Raw genomic sequence first — 12,299 nt, 5'->3', positions numbered from 1 at the left:
CTTCCACTCTCATTCCCTTCCTCTCTGCTTTCTTTAACATTGATTTATATTGTTGAACTTAAGGAATCTTGTGAGGTTAAGAATTATTTGCTCATACTTTGACCCAAGTCCAAGGACCCACAGACTGTGGGAAACTCTTAGCTCCTTGAAAAAAATGCAACGGCCAACTCGTGCCGGCTCAGTCTCTGCTGAAGGGAGTGGGCTGTCAGCTGCACCCTTCCGGGAGCTGGGGCTTCAGTCTCGAGGCTCTGGCTGGCTGGCCCAGGGAGGGCGAACGTGGGGTGACGACTGCCCAGGGTGGGGAGATGCCGGGCCCCTGGCTCAGGCAGGTGGTACAGCCCTGGGACCAGTCACAGCGTGGCTTCTCCCAGTCCCACTGCAGCTTCCGGGGCCGTCCAACCACCTCGATGATTCCCAACACTGGGGGCTTCATCTGTCTTTGGATTACCAATTTGTGAAACACCCGATTGCCTCGGAAAACAGGTGCCTCGTGAAGGTGGATGCCATTCACAAGTTGAAATAACCTATCTTACCTGAGTTTATGGTGAAAAATCAAAGGGCTGAGGGGCTAGGAATCTAAGTAACTGAATAGTGATTTGTATTGCCCTCAGGTGGAAAAATCTGAGCACTTCACAGCCTTTTCGGTGAGGTAATGCGCACAGGCCAAGGTGTCTCTGTTGGCTGAATCATGGGCCCACCCGCTGTCTCTCCTGTTCCCTGTGCTATGGAGCCTCGAATCCCACGGAGACACTCACTCTGCTTCAACAGGAATTCTCTAACAGAAATTCCCCCTGACGCTTGCAGCTCGACCACCTCCGGCCTCCACTGTGTGTACAGAGAGAAGGAAAAGAAAACAGGAGAAGACAGAAACTGCCACACTTCTGGTGGGAACATAACTGGTACAGCCACCATGGAAAGCAGTCTGGAGCTTCCTTAAAAATACCAAAGTGAGAGTTACCGTCTGATCCAGCAACCCCACTCCTGGGCGTACACCCAGAGAAAAGCATGGTCTGAAAGAATACTTGGACCCCAGGGTTCACTGCAGCAATATTTACAATAGCCAAGTCATGGAAGCAACCTAAACGTCCACTGACAGAGGAAAGGATAAGGAAGATGGGGTGCACACATACAATGGAATGTTACACAAACAAAACAATTCCATTTGCAGCACCATGGATGGACCTAGTGAGGATCATAGACAAGTATGATGACATCACTGACATGTGGAGTCTAAACTATGATACAAACGAACTTATTTAGAAAAACAGAAACAGACACGCAGACACAGAAAACAAGCTTACGGTTACCAAAGGGGAAAGTGGGGGAAGATAAGCTTGGAATTTGGAAGGAACTTATACACAGCACTATATATAAAACAGATAAACACAGGCTGACTCTATAGCACAGGGGGCTATACTCAATATCTTGTAATAACCGATAATGGAAAAGAATCTGAAAAAGAATACACACACACATACACACACGTAACCGAAGCACTTTGCTGTACATCTGAATCATTGTGAACCAACTATACTTCAATTAAAGAAAAGGACAGAAAAAGATACAGGGGCCGGATACCTGTGGCGTGGTGAGTGTGTGACCGTTAGTGATGAAGCAAGTCTGAGAATTTAGTTATTGCCTGCCTTTGTATATAGTGGGCTTCCCTGTGGCTTAGATGGTAAAGAATCTGCCTGCAATGTCGGAGACCTGGGTTTAATCCCTGGGTTGGGAAGATCCCCTGGAGAAGGAAATGACAAACCAATCCAGTACTCTTGCCTGGAGAATTCCGTGGACAACTGAGCCTGGAGGGCTATAGTCCACGGGGTTGCAAAGAGTCAGACACGACTGAGCGACTAACACTCTGTATATAGTGCCCTGTGTGGTGTTGCTGGACTGGACTTAACACTTTCTAATTACTCCAATAGTCTTTCCAGTAGTCACGTACAGATATGAGAGTTGGACTATAAGGAAAACTGACTGCCAAAGAATTGATGCTTTTGAACTGTGGTGTTGGAGAAGGCTCTTGAGAGTCCCTTGGGAAGCAAGGAGACCAAACCAGTCAATCTTAAAGAAAACCAACCCTGAATAATCTTTGGAAGGACTGATGCTGGAGCTGAAGCTTCAATATTTGGGCCACCTGATGTGAACAGCTGACTCACTGGAAAAGACCCTGATGCTGGGAAAGATTGAAGGCAGAAGGAGAAGAGGTCGACAGAGGATGAGACGGTTGGATGGCATCGCCGATTCATTGGACAGGAACTTGGGCAGACTCCAGGAGATGGTGAGGGACAGAGAAGCCTGGTGTGCTGCAGCCCACGGGGTCACAAAGAGTCGGACAGAACTTGGCAACTGAACAACTTAGTAGGGATATTGGACATACAAGCTCTCCAATAACAACAGTATTAAACTCGTTTTTTTAAAGTGCTTTACTATTTCGATTCACAAAGCAGCTGAAGAGAGGCCTGAGAACCAGCACTCTTGAGGCAGGAGAGTGAAATCCCTTTTCCTCTCTGCCTGCAGGCCTCCCCCCGCCACAGGGTAACATCGGTCAGGAGGCCTGCAGACGCAGAAGGTCACTGCAATGGGACAGGCACTCGTCCGAGAGTCTGAGCGCCCGCGTTCTGTTCCGGCCCCAGCTTGGAGCGGGTCTCCGTGCTGGATGTCACTGCCCCTCTGTGAGCTAGGAGGACGAGGCTGGGTCCCCCTGTGGGCCCCCCGGCTCTGACTGGGGAGCCCGGGGCACACAGACAGCTGGCCTCAGCCCCGCCCCCACCTCCCACCCTAGTACTGGCTTGCTGGAATGATCCCCGGGCGGGTGGCTCCGTCTGTGAGAAACAACTCTCCCCCGGTGAGGACCCGCCACCCACCCTCCAGCCTGGCCCGATGCGGTAAGTGAGGGCTGACTCATCCGGTAACACGAGAACAACGCTGGAGCCCGAATCCAGAGCACATTAGCGCTCTCTGCTTGGAGTCCGCAGTTATTCAGTAACAGAGTGTTTCTGCTGCTGGCTGTCGCCATGGTGAGGAGCACAGGAACTGGACCCCATGCCCGTATAAGGCAGGGCGAGCCTGCGGCTCCGGGAGCCAGGCTCTGCGGCCAGGCGCGGTCGCGGCTGCTCCGGGGGCACCGAGGGGAAGACAGGCGGCGAGGGACCCCAGGGGAGAACGTGGGAAAGAACAGACTCTGCGCCGGCTCTCTGAGCCCAAAGTCCGCCCACGGCTATTTTAGTGGATTCCGTTACTTCTGAAAAATACTATCAGCCCAAAAGGAGGGCAGAAATAGCTCTGCTTTCACCAGAACCCCATCTGGGTAGAGCTGTTAATTGGCAAAGATTTAATACACGTCCACCAGGTTTGTGGAATGGACACAGCGATTCTATGTTCATAGAAGATTTAATAAAGTCTATGCGACTGTCCGAACAACGAATAACTTCAGGAACGCACTGGGCTTACCCCGTAGACAGTGATAAACGGGGTTAGTGATTTTCTTCTCACTGGGTTTTTTTTCTGGCTTCTTACTCTCAGTCACTCCTATCACCTTACCGATCAATATTCAATAGCACATGTGAATCAGTCAGGCAGCCTCAGTTAGAACCACCCAGCTTGGATCTGTGTGGCCCAGAAAGTGACTTTAGGTCTCTCTTCATGACTCCAAACACCCCTGCCATCTCAGTATGGGGTGGGGGGCGGATCCCTGGCCTTGGTTCTTGAACAAACTACCCAGACAACTGCTGAGTCTCAATTTAATTTGATTTCATTTGATAATGTGTCTGCAGATTAAAGTCAAGCCCACGCTAGGTTACTCATGTTAATGAAATTAACCAGAAGGTGTCACTTTCTGTGTTCTGGCAAGGTGGCGAAAGACTCAAGGCATTTTCTTAATCAGGGATGACAAGGAAATAACGCCTGTGCCATAAACTTACTAAATGAGAAAGACCTGGGGACCTGCAGAAATTCTCTTCTAATGATCTCTTTGAGAAGACCCTTGGTGTCCTTTAATAATCCACTGCCGTGAGGACGGTATCGCATATGGAAATGATCAGAGGGAATTATCTTTATGGAAGAAAAATGTTCTTGTAAAAGCATCAGTGTTCGCATACTGGTTCTACGTTAGCTAATTGCAAACAGTGAGAAAGAGCAGACCCGGTCCCCTTCTACTTGGCCTGTCTGGGCTCTCTCTGGTGGGTCCCAGGGAGAAGAACGGTCCAGAGCCAGGCTCCCTCCGACACAGGCAGGTCTCAGAGACACGTGCGATCTCAGAGAGCTGGTTTCTCTTCTCTGTGCCCGGATAAGGCTGAGCGAGCCGAGCTGGGGAGGCCAGAGCCTGCAGTCGGGCTTCCGCCACTGCTCCGGAAGCATCGCTGGGAAAATCTATAGCCGGGGACCCCAGGGGAATTTAAGTCTCAGGGAACGGCCTCCATATATTTAAAAATACTTCTTGTGAAATGCTGAGAAAGCATCCTCAACTAGCAATTCCTTAAGCACTGAGTCCCCACCGAGAGCAGAGGAAGCAACCACAGCAAAAACTGACGTGATGCACACAGCCCGTGGAGACTCGTGGGAGCTTCGATCTCCGGGCAGAAGACCACTCCTCCGCTGTGATCATTGCCACCGAAGTAATGGTCGGCTGCGTGTTAGCACATAAGCTCCCCGCATCTATAGAGGGGGGCCCGTCACACCTTTGACCATTTGACTTCTGGGGTGGGGACTCGGGTCTGGAAGGAGGCAGGACCCGACACCCAGCCACAGGGCTGGGTCCCCAACCAGTCATCTCTTCTTCCTGGTGGGTGAGGCAGGGCGTGGTGACTTAAAACTCTGATGCAAGGGTTCAACTTGCTGAAGCTCATAGCCCCCGAGGATGGCTATGAGTCCCAGCTCCAGCAAGGACAGGGAGACGCAGGCGAGAAGTCCCAAAGGCCTCTCACTACCTGATGTGGGACACGGGTGAGCCCTAGAGCGAACCGAATTACCCCAAAGCGTAAGGACTCGAAAGACTTTGTGTCGCAAGACGAAAAACCACTCCCTACACTGCCACATACCAAAGAGGGCTTAAACACACATGAATATAAACAAACCTTTTAACTTCAACGATGCCTAGACTCAAATATCAGCTTTAAAAGCAACACATGGATGAAACATGTTAGAGTATCAGGTCCACATTTCAAACTTTGCCAGATGTTGTGATAATTTGGGGCGACCTTTTCTCTCTGACTTACCTGTGAAGTGCCTTTACATAAGGGGCATTCAGGGAAGGTGTGGGATAATTTTAAAAGCCAAAGTGATTCTCAGTGGTTCAATGCCAGCATCCTCTAGTTTAAATAGATACCAGGGTATAAATACAACTATGTATTCTTGGTGGGTCAATGCCAATGTCCTCTAGTTTAAATAGATATCAGAGTATAAATGCAACTGCTTTCTTTATGCAATATTTTTACAAAATATATGTTTATATACACTATAAATATTAAACATAATTGTGTTATGTACACATATATGCACACATGTGTATTTATGACAATGAGCAAGAGAGAAGATGCTTGAGAAGGTCAACACTTCTCAATTTGTTAAGAAAGTGGTATAAATAGACTCAATTCTGCATTCTATCATTGCTTGCTTCGTGGACATGAACTCACCTGTATTAAATTTCTTACAATTGTATGCAAATGACTTAAGCAGGTGATATACAGCACTTGGTACAAAATGGAAGTAAAACAAAGATAGTATTTATTGCAACGTCATGACTTACCCGCCCTCCTTTCTCGGGGAAGCACTGGCAGCCCCCGCTGCAGTCTCTGCCTCCACAGGGCACGTCCAGTTTCTTCACGCCCTGCAGAAACGAAGCACAAAACACAGAGAACGTTACCTACTGCCCTCCGACCGCAGGGCGGGCCATAAGGCCACCTGCTGACAGTCCTTCCATGTCTAACAACTGTTCAATCAAAACATTCACCCAGTCTTTAAAGAAACAGAATTCAGCTTTTAGAGTGGTTTGAGGTTCCTGAGAAAAGGTATGGCGGTTTCACGCATAGCTCCTTCTGCCTGCACCTCCCAGCCATCACCGTGCCCCCCACCAGATGGGCCAAGCGTTATGATCGACGAGCCTCCCCCGATGCACCACCACCCCCCCAAGCCCACGCTGACATCAAGGTCACCCTTGGTGCTACACATTCCAGGGCGAATTAGCCTTTTCTCAGTGCCTACTGAGCGCCAGATGCCAAGCGGGTCCCGGGGCTCAGAAGTCAAGGAGAACATTCTCCAGGGATCCTGTGTGAAGCGAGCCTCGGATAAGGTGTTAATCGCTTTATTTTCAAGGAGGAACTCCAGGCTCCGTTCTGCCTGGAAAGGTGGGGGTGGGTTCTGGGAGAGACGTCCGAGGCTGGGGTAGGATGGTTTGGGTGACTGCCCGTGGCACTCTGCAGGGCCTCCAGACAAAGCCCAGACGTAATGAATTGCAGGGAGGGCGGTTCCGATCTAGAGGCAGAGTTTGCAAATACCCCTGGTGGGATGACACGCCCTCCCCTCCAGCACAGGGAACCACCATCCACGGAGAAGCCCCGCCCTTCCCTTCCCTGAGACGTGCTAACTTGGGGTGCAGAGAGGGCAGGCTGGTGGTGAGGTTTTTCCTAAGTGTTTATTCAGCTGGGTTGGGGTGACATCATCGAACTTTTCCCAGTCCCTGAGATGTCCCTCTTTGATGACTTTAGCGATAACGGGGAATTCTCTGGCTAGATGATTCCAATGAAGAAAAAAGGCATTTCTTGCTCTCTGCCTCAGTGTTTCAGGCACGAGAGAGACTTGCAGACTGGACCATGTCTGGACACGCTCCGTGTCCACAAGACTAAGCGTTTTGAGTCAGAAATGACAACCAGCATGGCCCCTTCTCCCCTCTCTGACCAGCCCAACGTCAGCTCTGCCCGCCTGCAGCCCCATCCCACCCCCGCAGGTGAGTTAGTGTGGCCGGTCCCCGGGGGGGCCTCCATCTGGCTCCTCACTCTTGCCCAGGTGGTCTGGAGCCTGAAGGGAGTCGATCCGGCGGGGACCCTGGGCGCAGTGAGCCCTGGTGAGCTCTCGGCCAGACCTAACGGTGCAAGCATCGGCCCTGACCACAGAAACCCCTCCAGCTCAACAGCATCGCATTTCCCCAGGGCAGCTCCTCCCCTTCCGAGTTAAGTCCCAGTGAAGAAACAGGGGGTCCCTTAGGGACGCTGTCTGAAGTTTTTCTGTCTGGTTTTTGGGCTAGCACATTGGTCAGCATTCTCCCGGTTCCCCAGGGTTCGAGGGGAGATGTGGACGGGGCTGCCTGGCCGCCTCGACACCTCCTGCCAGCATAAGCCTCCTGGTCGGTCAGTGCTGGGGGCACATGTGAGCTCTGACTCCATGCTGCCTGGCGAGAGCTGACCCTCGACCTCCTCAGAGACGCAGTGTCCTTCTGTAGACAGGATACATCCCTTTGCTAAGGACTTTCTATGGAAGGGTGGTGTTGCAGTTCCACATTTTTTTGTTGTTCTTATTCCTTCCCTAACCTAACGTTGGCTGCATCTGTCACTACTTTGAAGAATTGAAAAAAAAAACTGAAGATCTCAAACTCTTTAAAGAAACCAGCACCTCTAAAGTCTTCTGAGACTCTTGGTATCCTCCTGAGCTGACTCAGGCAATGAGAGGGCATAAGGGTAAACACGAATGGATTAAGGGGCTTCCCAGGTGGTGTTGGTGGTAAAGAACGTGCCTTCCAGTGCAGGAGACGCGGGTTCCATCCCTGGGTCAGGCGTATCTCCTGGAGGAGGACATGGCACCCCACTCCCGTACTCTTGCCTGGGAAATCCCATGGACGGAGGAGCCTGGCGGGCTACAATCCGTGGGGTCGCAACGAGTTGGACACAACTGAAGCAATTTAGCTCACACGCACAAACATGGATAAAGTCCTTTCATGCCCTCCAAATGTGATTCTAGGTACTTGGCCATTTTTGTATGGCTTCAGTGTTTAACTACAGTGGGGCTCATTTTTAAACCACCTGACCCTGGATATTTGGTGTTTACACATCCAGCTGCGAGCCAAGCCGACGGCGTGCGGATTATCCTGAGCGCCGAAGTGAGGAGCCTGGACGCGCCGCGTTGGCCTTTGTCCTCTGCATGACCGGGACGCGAATAGGTGTGCGGGCGAGGCGACCTCTGCTCACACAATCATGATTCATTTACCAGTTGCTCGGAAAGGGTAGGGGGACTCCTCAGGCTGAAGTGAGAACCATACCCTCCTATTCCCCATCTGGGGTTTCACATGTTATTTTTAATTTTGATTTTAAAGCCACTTGCCAAATCCCTGTATATAAATCATGGTCGAAACGACTTTAACAGCTTCAAATCGACCTAACAGACTTTCTGTTCTAGCTCTAGGATATGCACTGGATTTAGTTATAGAAATGCGCTCGTAACCCACTCAAAATTCAACAGTGCTTTCTGCTTTGGGAACAAGGCTTGCAGGCCTGAAGACTCCCAGGCTCCATACTTCTCAGCCATGAGCCCAGGGCTCAGATATCCTGACTCAGGAGGTGGGGGAGACATTGCTGAGAGGCAACCCTCCTCCTGATAAGCCAATTTCCATCCTGGAAGTTCCAGCTCTTGTGTGTGTGTGTGTGTGTGTGTGTGTGTCTGTGTCTGTTTGTGTGTGTCTGTGTGTCTGCGTGTCTATGTGTCTGTGTATGTGTGTGTATGTCTGTGTGTGTGTGGTTGTGTGTATCTGTGTGTCCCTGTGTGTGTTGTGTGTGTGTGTCTGCGTGTCTGTGTGTGTGTGGTTGTGTGCATCTGTGTGTGTATCTCTGTGTGTGTCTGTGTGTGTATCTGTGTGTGTGTCTGTGTGTGTGTATGTCTGTGTGTCTGTGTGTGTCTGTGTGTCTGTGTGGTTGTGTGTATCTGTGTGTGTGTCTGTGTGTATGTGTGTGTATATGTGTATGTGTATGTCTGTGTGTGTATATGTGTATGTGTATGTCTGTCTGTGTGTGTATATGTGTATGTGTATGTCTGTGTGTGTGTATCTGTGTGTGTGTCTGTGTGTGTATCTGTGTGTGTGTCTGTGTGTGTATATGTGTATGTATCTGTGTGCCTGTGTGTGTCTGTGTGTGTATATGTGTATGTGTATGTCTGTGTGTGTGTCTGTGTGTGTATCTGTGTGTGTGTATGTGTGTGTATATGTGTATGTCTGTCTGTGTGTGTCTGTGTGTGTATATGTGTATGTGTATGTCTGTGTGTGTGTGTCTGTATGTGTGTCTGTGTGTGTATCTGTGTGTGTATCTCTGTGTGTGTCTGTGTGTGTATATGTGTATGTGTATGTCTGTCTGTGTGTGTCTGTGTGTGTATATGTGTATGTGTATGTCTGTGTGTGTGTCTGTGTGTGTATCTGTGTGTATGTGTGTGTATATGTGTATGTGTATGTCTGTGTGTGTCTGTGTGTGTATATGTGTATGTGTATGTCTGTGTGTGTGTCTGTATGTGTGTCTGTGTGTGTATCTCTGTGTGTGTCTGTGTGTGTATATGTGTATGTGTATGTGTGTCTGTGTGTGTCTGTGTGTGTATATGTGTATGTGTATGTCTGTGTGTGTGTGTCTGTATGTGTGTCTGTGTGTGTATCTCTGTGTGTGTCTGTGTGTGTATATGTGTGTGTGTATATGTGTATGTGTATGTGTGTCTGTGTGTGTCTGTTTGTGTATATGTGTATGTGTATGTCTGTGTGTGTGTGTCTGTATGTGTGTCTGTGTGTATGTGTGTGTGTATGTGTGTGTGTATGTGTGTGTATATGTGTGTGTGTATGTCTGTCTGTGTGTGTGTCTGTGTCAGTTTCCACCAGCATCTCACACACCCCACAGAGGGGCCCTTAAGCATTCCAGCAGCAACAAGAGCCCCAAGCACCACCCCCTGGAATGTCAGATCTCCAGGACGAACAGGAGTATTTACTTCTCTAGGGCAGGGCATGTGCTCTAGACGTTTCTTAGAGGCTGAACAAGTCTCAGGCTGAGCCTTGGCATTCTCTGGAGACGACCTGGGCTCTGGAACATTCTCAAGACACAAATGTCCTCTGGAGGCCCTCAGATGAGGAGTGTGTGAAGGGCTGTGTGTGTCTGTGTTCCAGCCCCAGTTGCCTGCCCCCCCAACAAGAGAACAAAAGCTCAGACCAACCACTGCCCAAGCCACCCCTGATTCCATGATGCAGCATAACTCGAAGACACACCAGGGTCCTCTTGTCAGTGCCTTAATAGAGATGACGTGCTTCCCCCCACCCACCTACACCCACCTCAAGAGCCTGCCCACCACCCTCGCACATGGTAAGCTAGCCCTGGTCCAGACCTTCACCTTTGGTCTCCAGGACAGCGTGCTTCCACCCATCAGGGCCAAGCTCTCTCCAAAACACCAATCCATCGCTCGTTAGTTTCCCACCTTGGTCCCTGCCGGTCACACGGTGCGGAGCAATACTCCAGCGGCAGCTCTCCCGGAGCCCCCGCGGGTCACTCAGCATCTCACGGGGAGACGCAGCTCCAGGGCCTGGAAGCCCCCGGAGAGCCCCTGTCCTGGACCAGCTGCATCTACTCAGCAGAGCTGGCCAAACGCTCACCCTGGTGTGAACCTCCTTCATCCCAGGGCAGACAGGAGCTCACAGACCAATGGAACCAATGATGCTGCAAGGACTCCCAACCTTGGAGAATGTTTGAGTCCAATCTTGACATCTCAAAAAGTGCTTTGGGGTTAATGGATGTGGTTTTGAAAGATGAAAGTGAATTATAAGTTTGGGGAAGTGAGACAGAAGCAGCCTGAATGTAAAGAGCCCGGTAAACCAGGAACATCTCTGAGCTGCATCTGGAGGAGATGAAAGGCAGGTAATCTCCTTTCGACAATTAATGGGAACAAAACCCATGCTGGCAAGGAAGGAGCGGGGCAGGGAGGACGGATTGGTTGATTGAGGGGAAGCTCAGACACAGCGTCAAAGAGGCAATCCCTCCACGCTGGACACACCGCTGCTCCGTCCAGACCCTCGCTACGCCCCCCTGTTGTGTGGATGCAGCATCGGCCTGGCCCTGGTGCCGCTCAGGACCGCAGACCCCGCCCCAGGGTTCCAGCAGGGTTTCCAGGTACGCAGGGATGATGCGCTGCCTCTGAGAAAGGGGGTTTGCTTGGAGACAATGAGACAACTGCAAACCACGGAGCCATCTCTTCAGTGGAGCAGAAACTGCCGTTTCCTGCAGGGTCACCAGGGCCCTGCCTGAGGCGGACCCAGGCATGACCATGCTAGACACGTGCCAACCCTCGGCATCTTTCGACCCCTGAGCACACCCCACCTGGGCATGCTCAGGGTGGCTCTGAGCACACCCCACCTGGGGCGTGCGCAGGGCGGCTCTGAGCAGTCAGGACTCAATTCGAGCTTATAATCAACCACAGGGCCAAAAATTTCAGTTCTCTATTCCTTAGTCAAAACATCCTTTTGAAACTCTGTTTTTTTTTTTTTTTTGCTGAATTTTGTGCTGTCCTGAATTGGTAGCCAGCATTGTTGTGCTGATTAGAAATTCAAGGAATTGGAAATGACCTGGATTGCTTAAGAGCCAACTGGCAATGTAAAGGCATAAGATACATTCTCTAGAGACCTTGGATCATATTCTACCCAAACGGAATGTAACAGATGGTTTCCAGGGCAACATGGAGAGCTCTGAACAAGAGATTTCTTAGTGAGCTTTTTACATGGGAATTCTTTTCTTTGGAGCCTTGTCTGAATCTTGGCATCATTACACTGTAGAATGATTTAAAAATACATCTATTTGCATGGGCTTTAGTTCATCCGAGAGATAGCCAGATCACCCCCAGATGCATGGTTGAGATTCCCTGGGAAGCTTTTGTGTCTGACAGAACAGAAGTCATGGAATGTTCTAAGCAAAGCCAGGTTCTAGCTTCCTGAACCAGGCATCTATCAGATTCAAGGAGGGAGTTTCTTGCCTTGAGCCACCGGCTCCCTGGCTTCCAGTAGAGATGGCTCTGCCATTTATAACTGGAATGCAGGGAAGAGTCGGAGTGGAGATCCAGAGAGGCAGCTGCAGGATTAAGGGAACACCCGGTCCCACTTGCGGCTGGCCCTGCCTCCTGTTGGAGCAATCTACTGGCATCAGGAGAAGCTAGTATCGCGTTGCCTTCGTCAGGGATTGCAAAGGACTGAGCAGAGAGGAAAGCGCTTCCTTGGCAGCCTGGGGAACAATAGGTGCCCCTGTGCAGGTGTCTGGGGAACAGCCCCACTTCCAGCATAGAACAGCTCAGCACCACGCCTCCCG

The 12,299-nt window shown here is 50.5% G+C and overlaps 1 protein-coding gene across 1 annotated transcript in view; it reads right to left on the bottom strand.

Annotated features, from left to right (window-relative positions):
* Positions 1–12,299, bottom strand: part of COL4A2 (collagen type IV alpha 2 chain) — a 162,189-nt gene that overhangs the window by 105,818 nt on the left and 44,072 nt on the right. Inside the window, exon 4 of the mRNA XM_043892466.1 lies at positions 5,747–5,827. Within this exon, the coding sequence (XP_043748401.1) occupies positions 5,747–5,827 (81 nt within the window). The remainder of the gene's footprint in view (positions 1–5,746; positions 5,828–12,299) is intronic.

The sequence above is a fragment of the Cervus elaphus genome, chromosome 30, assembly GCF_910594005.1.
Source record: "Cervus elaphus chromosome 30, mCerEla1.1, whole genome shotgun sequence".
Taxonomy (NCBI): Eukaryota; Metazoa; Chordata; class Mammalia; order Artiodactyla; family Cervidae; genus Cervus; species Cervus elaphus.
This window is presented reverse-complemented; position numbering and strand designations above follow the sequence as displayed.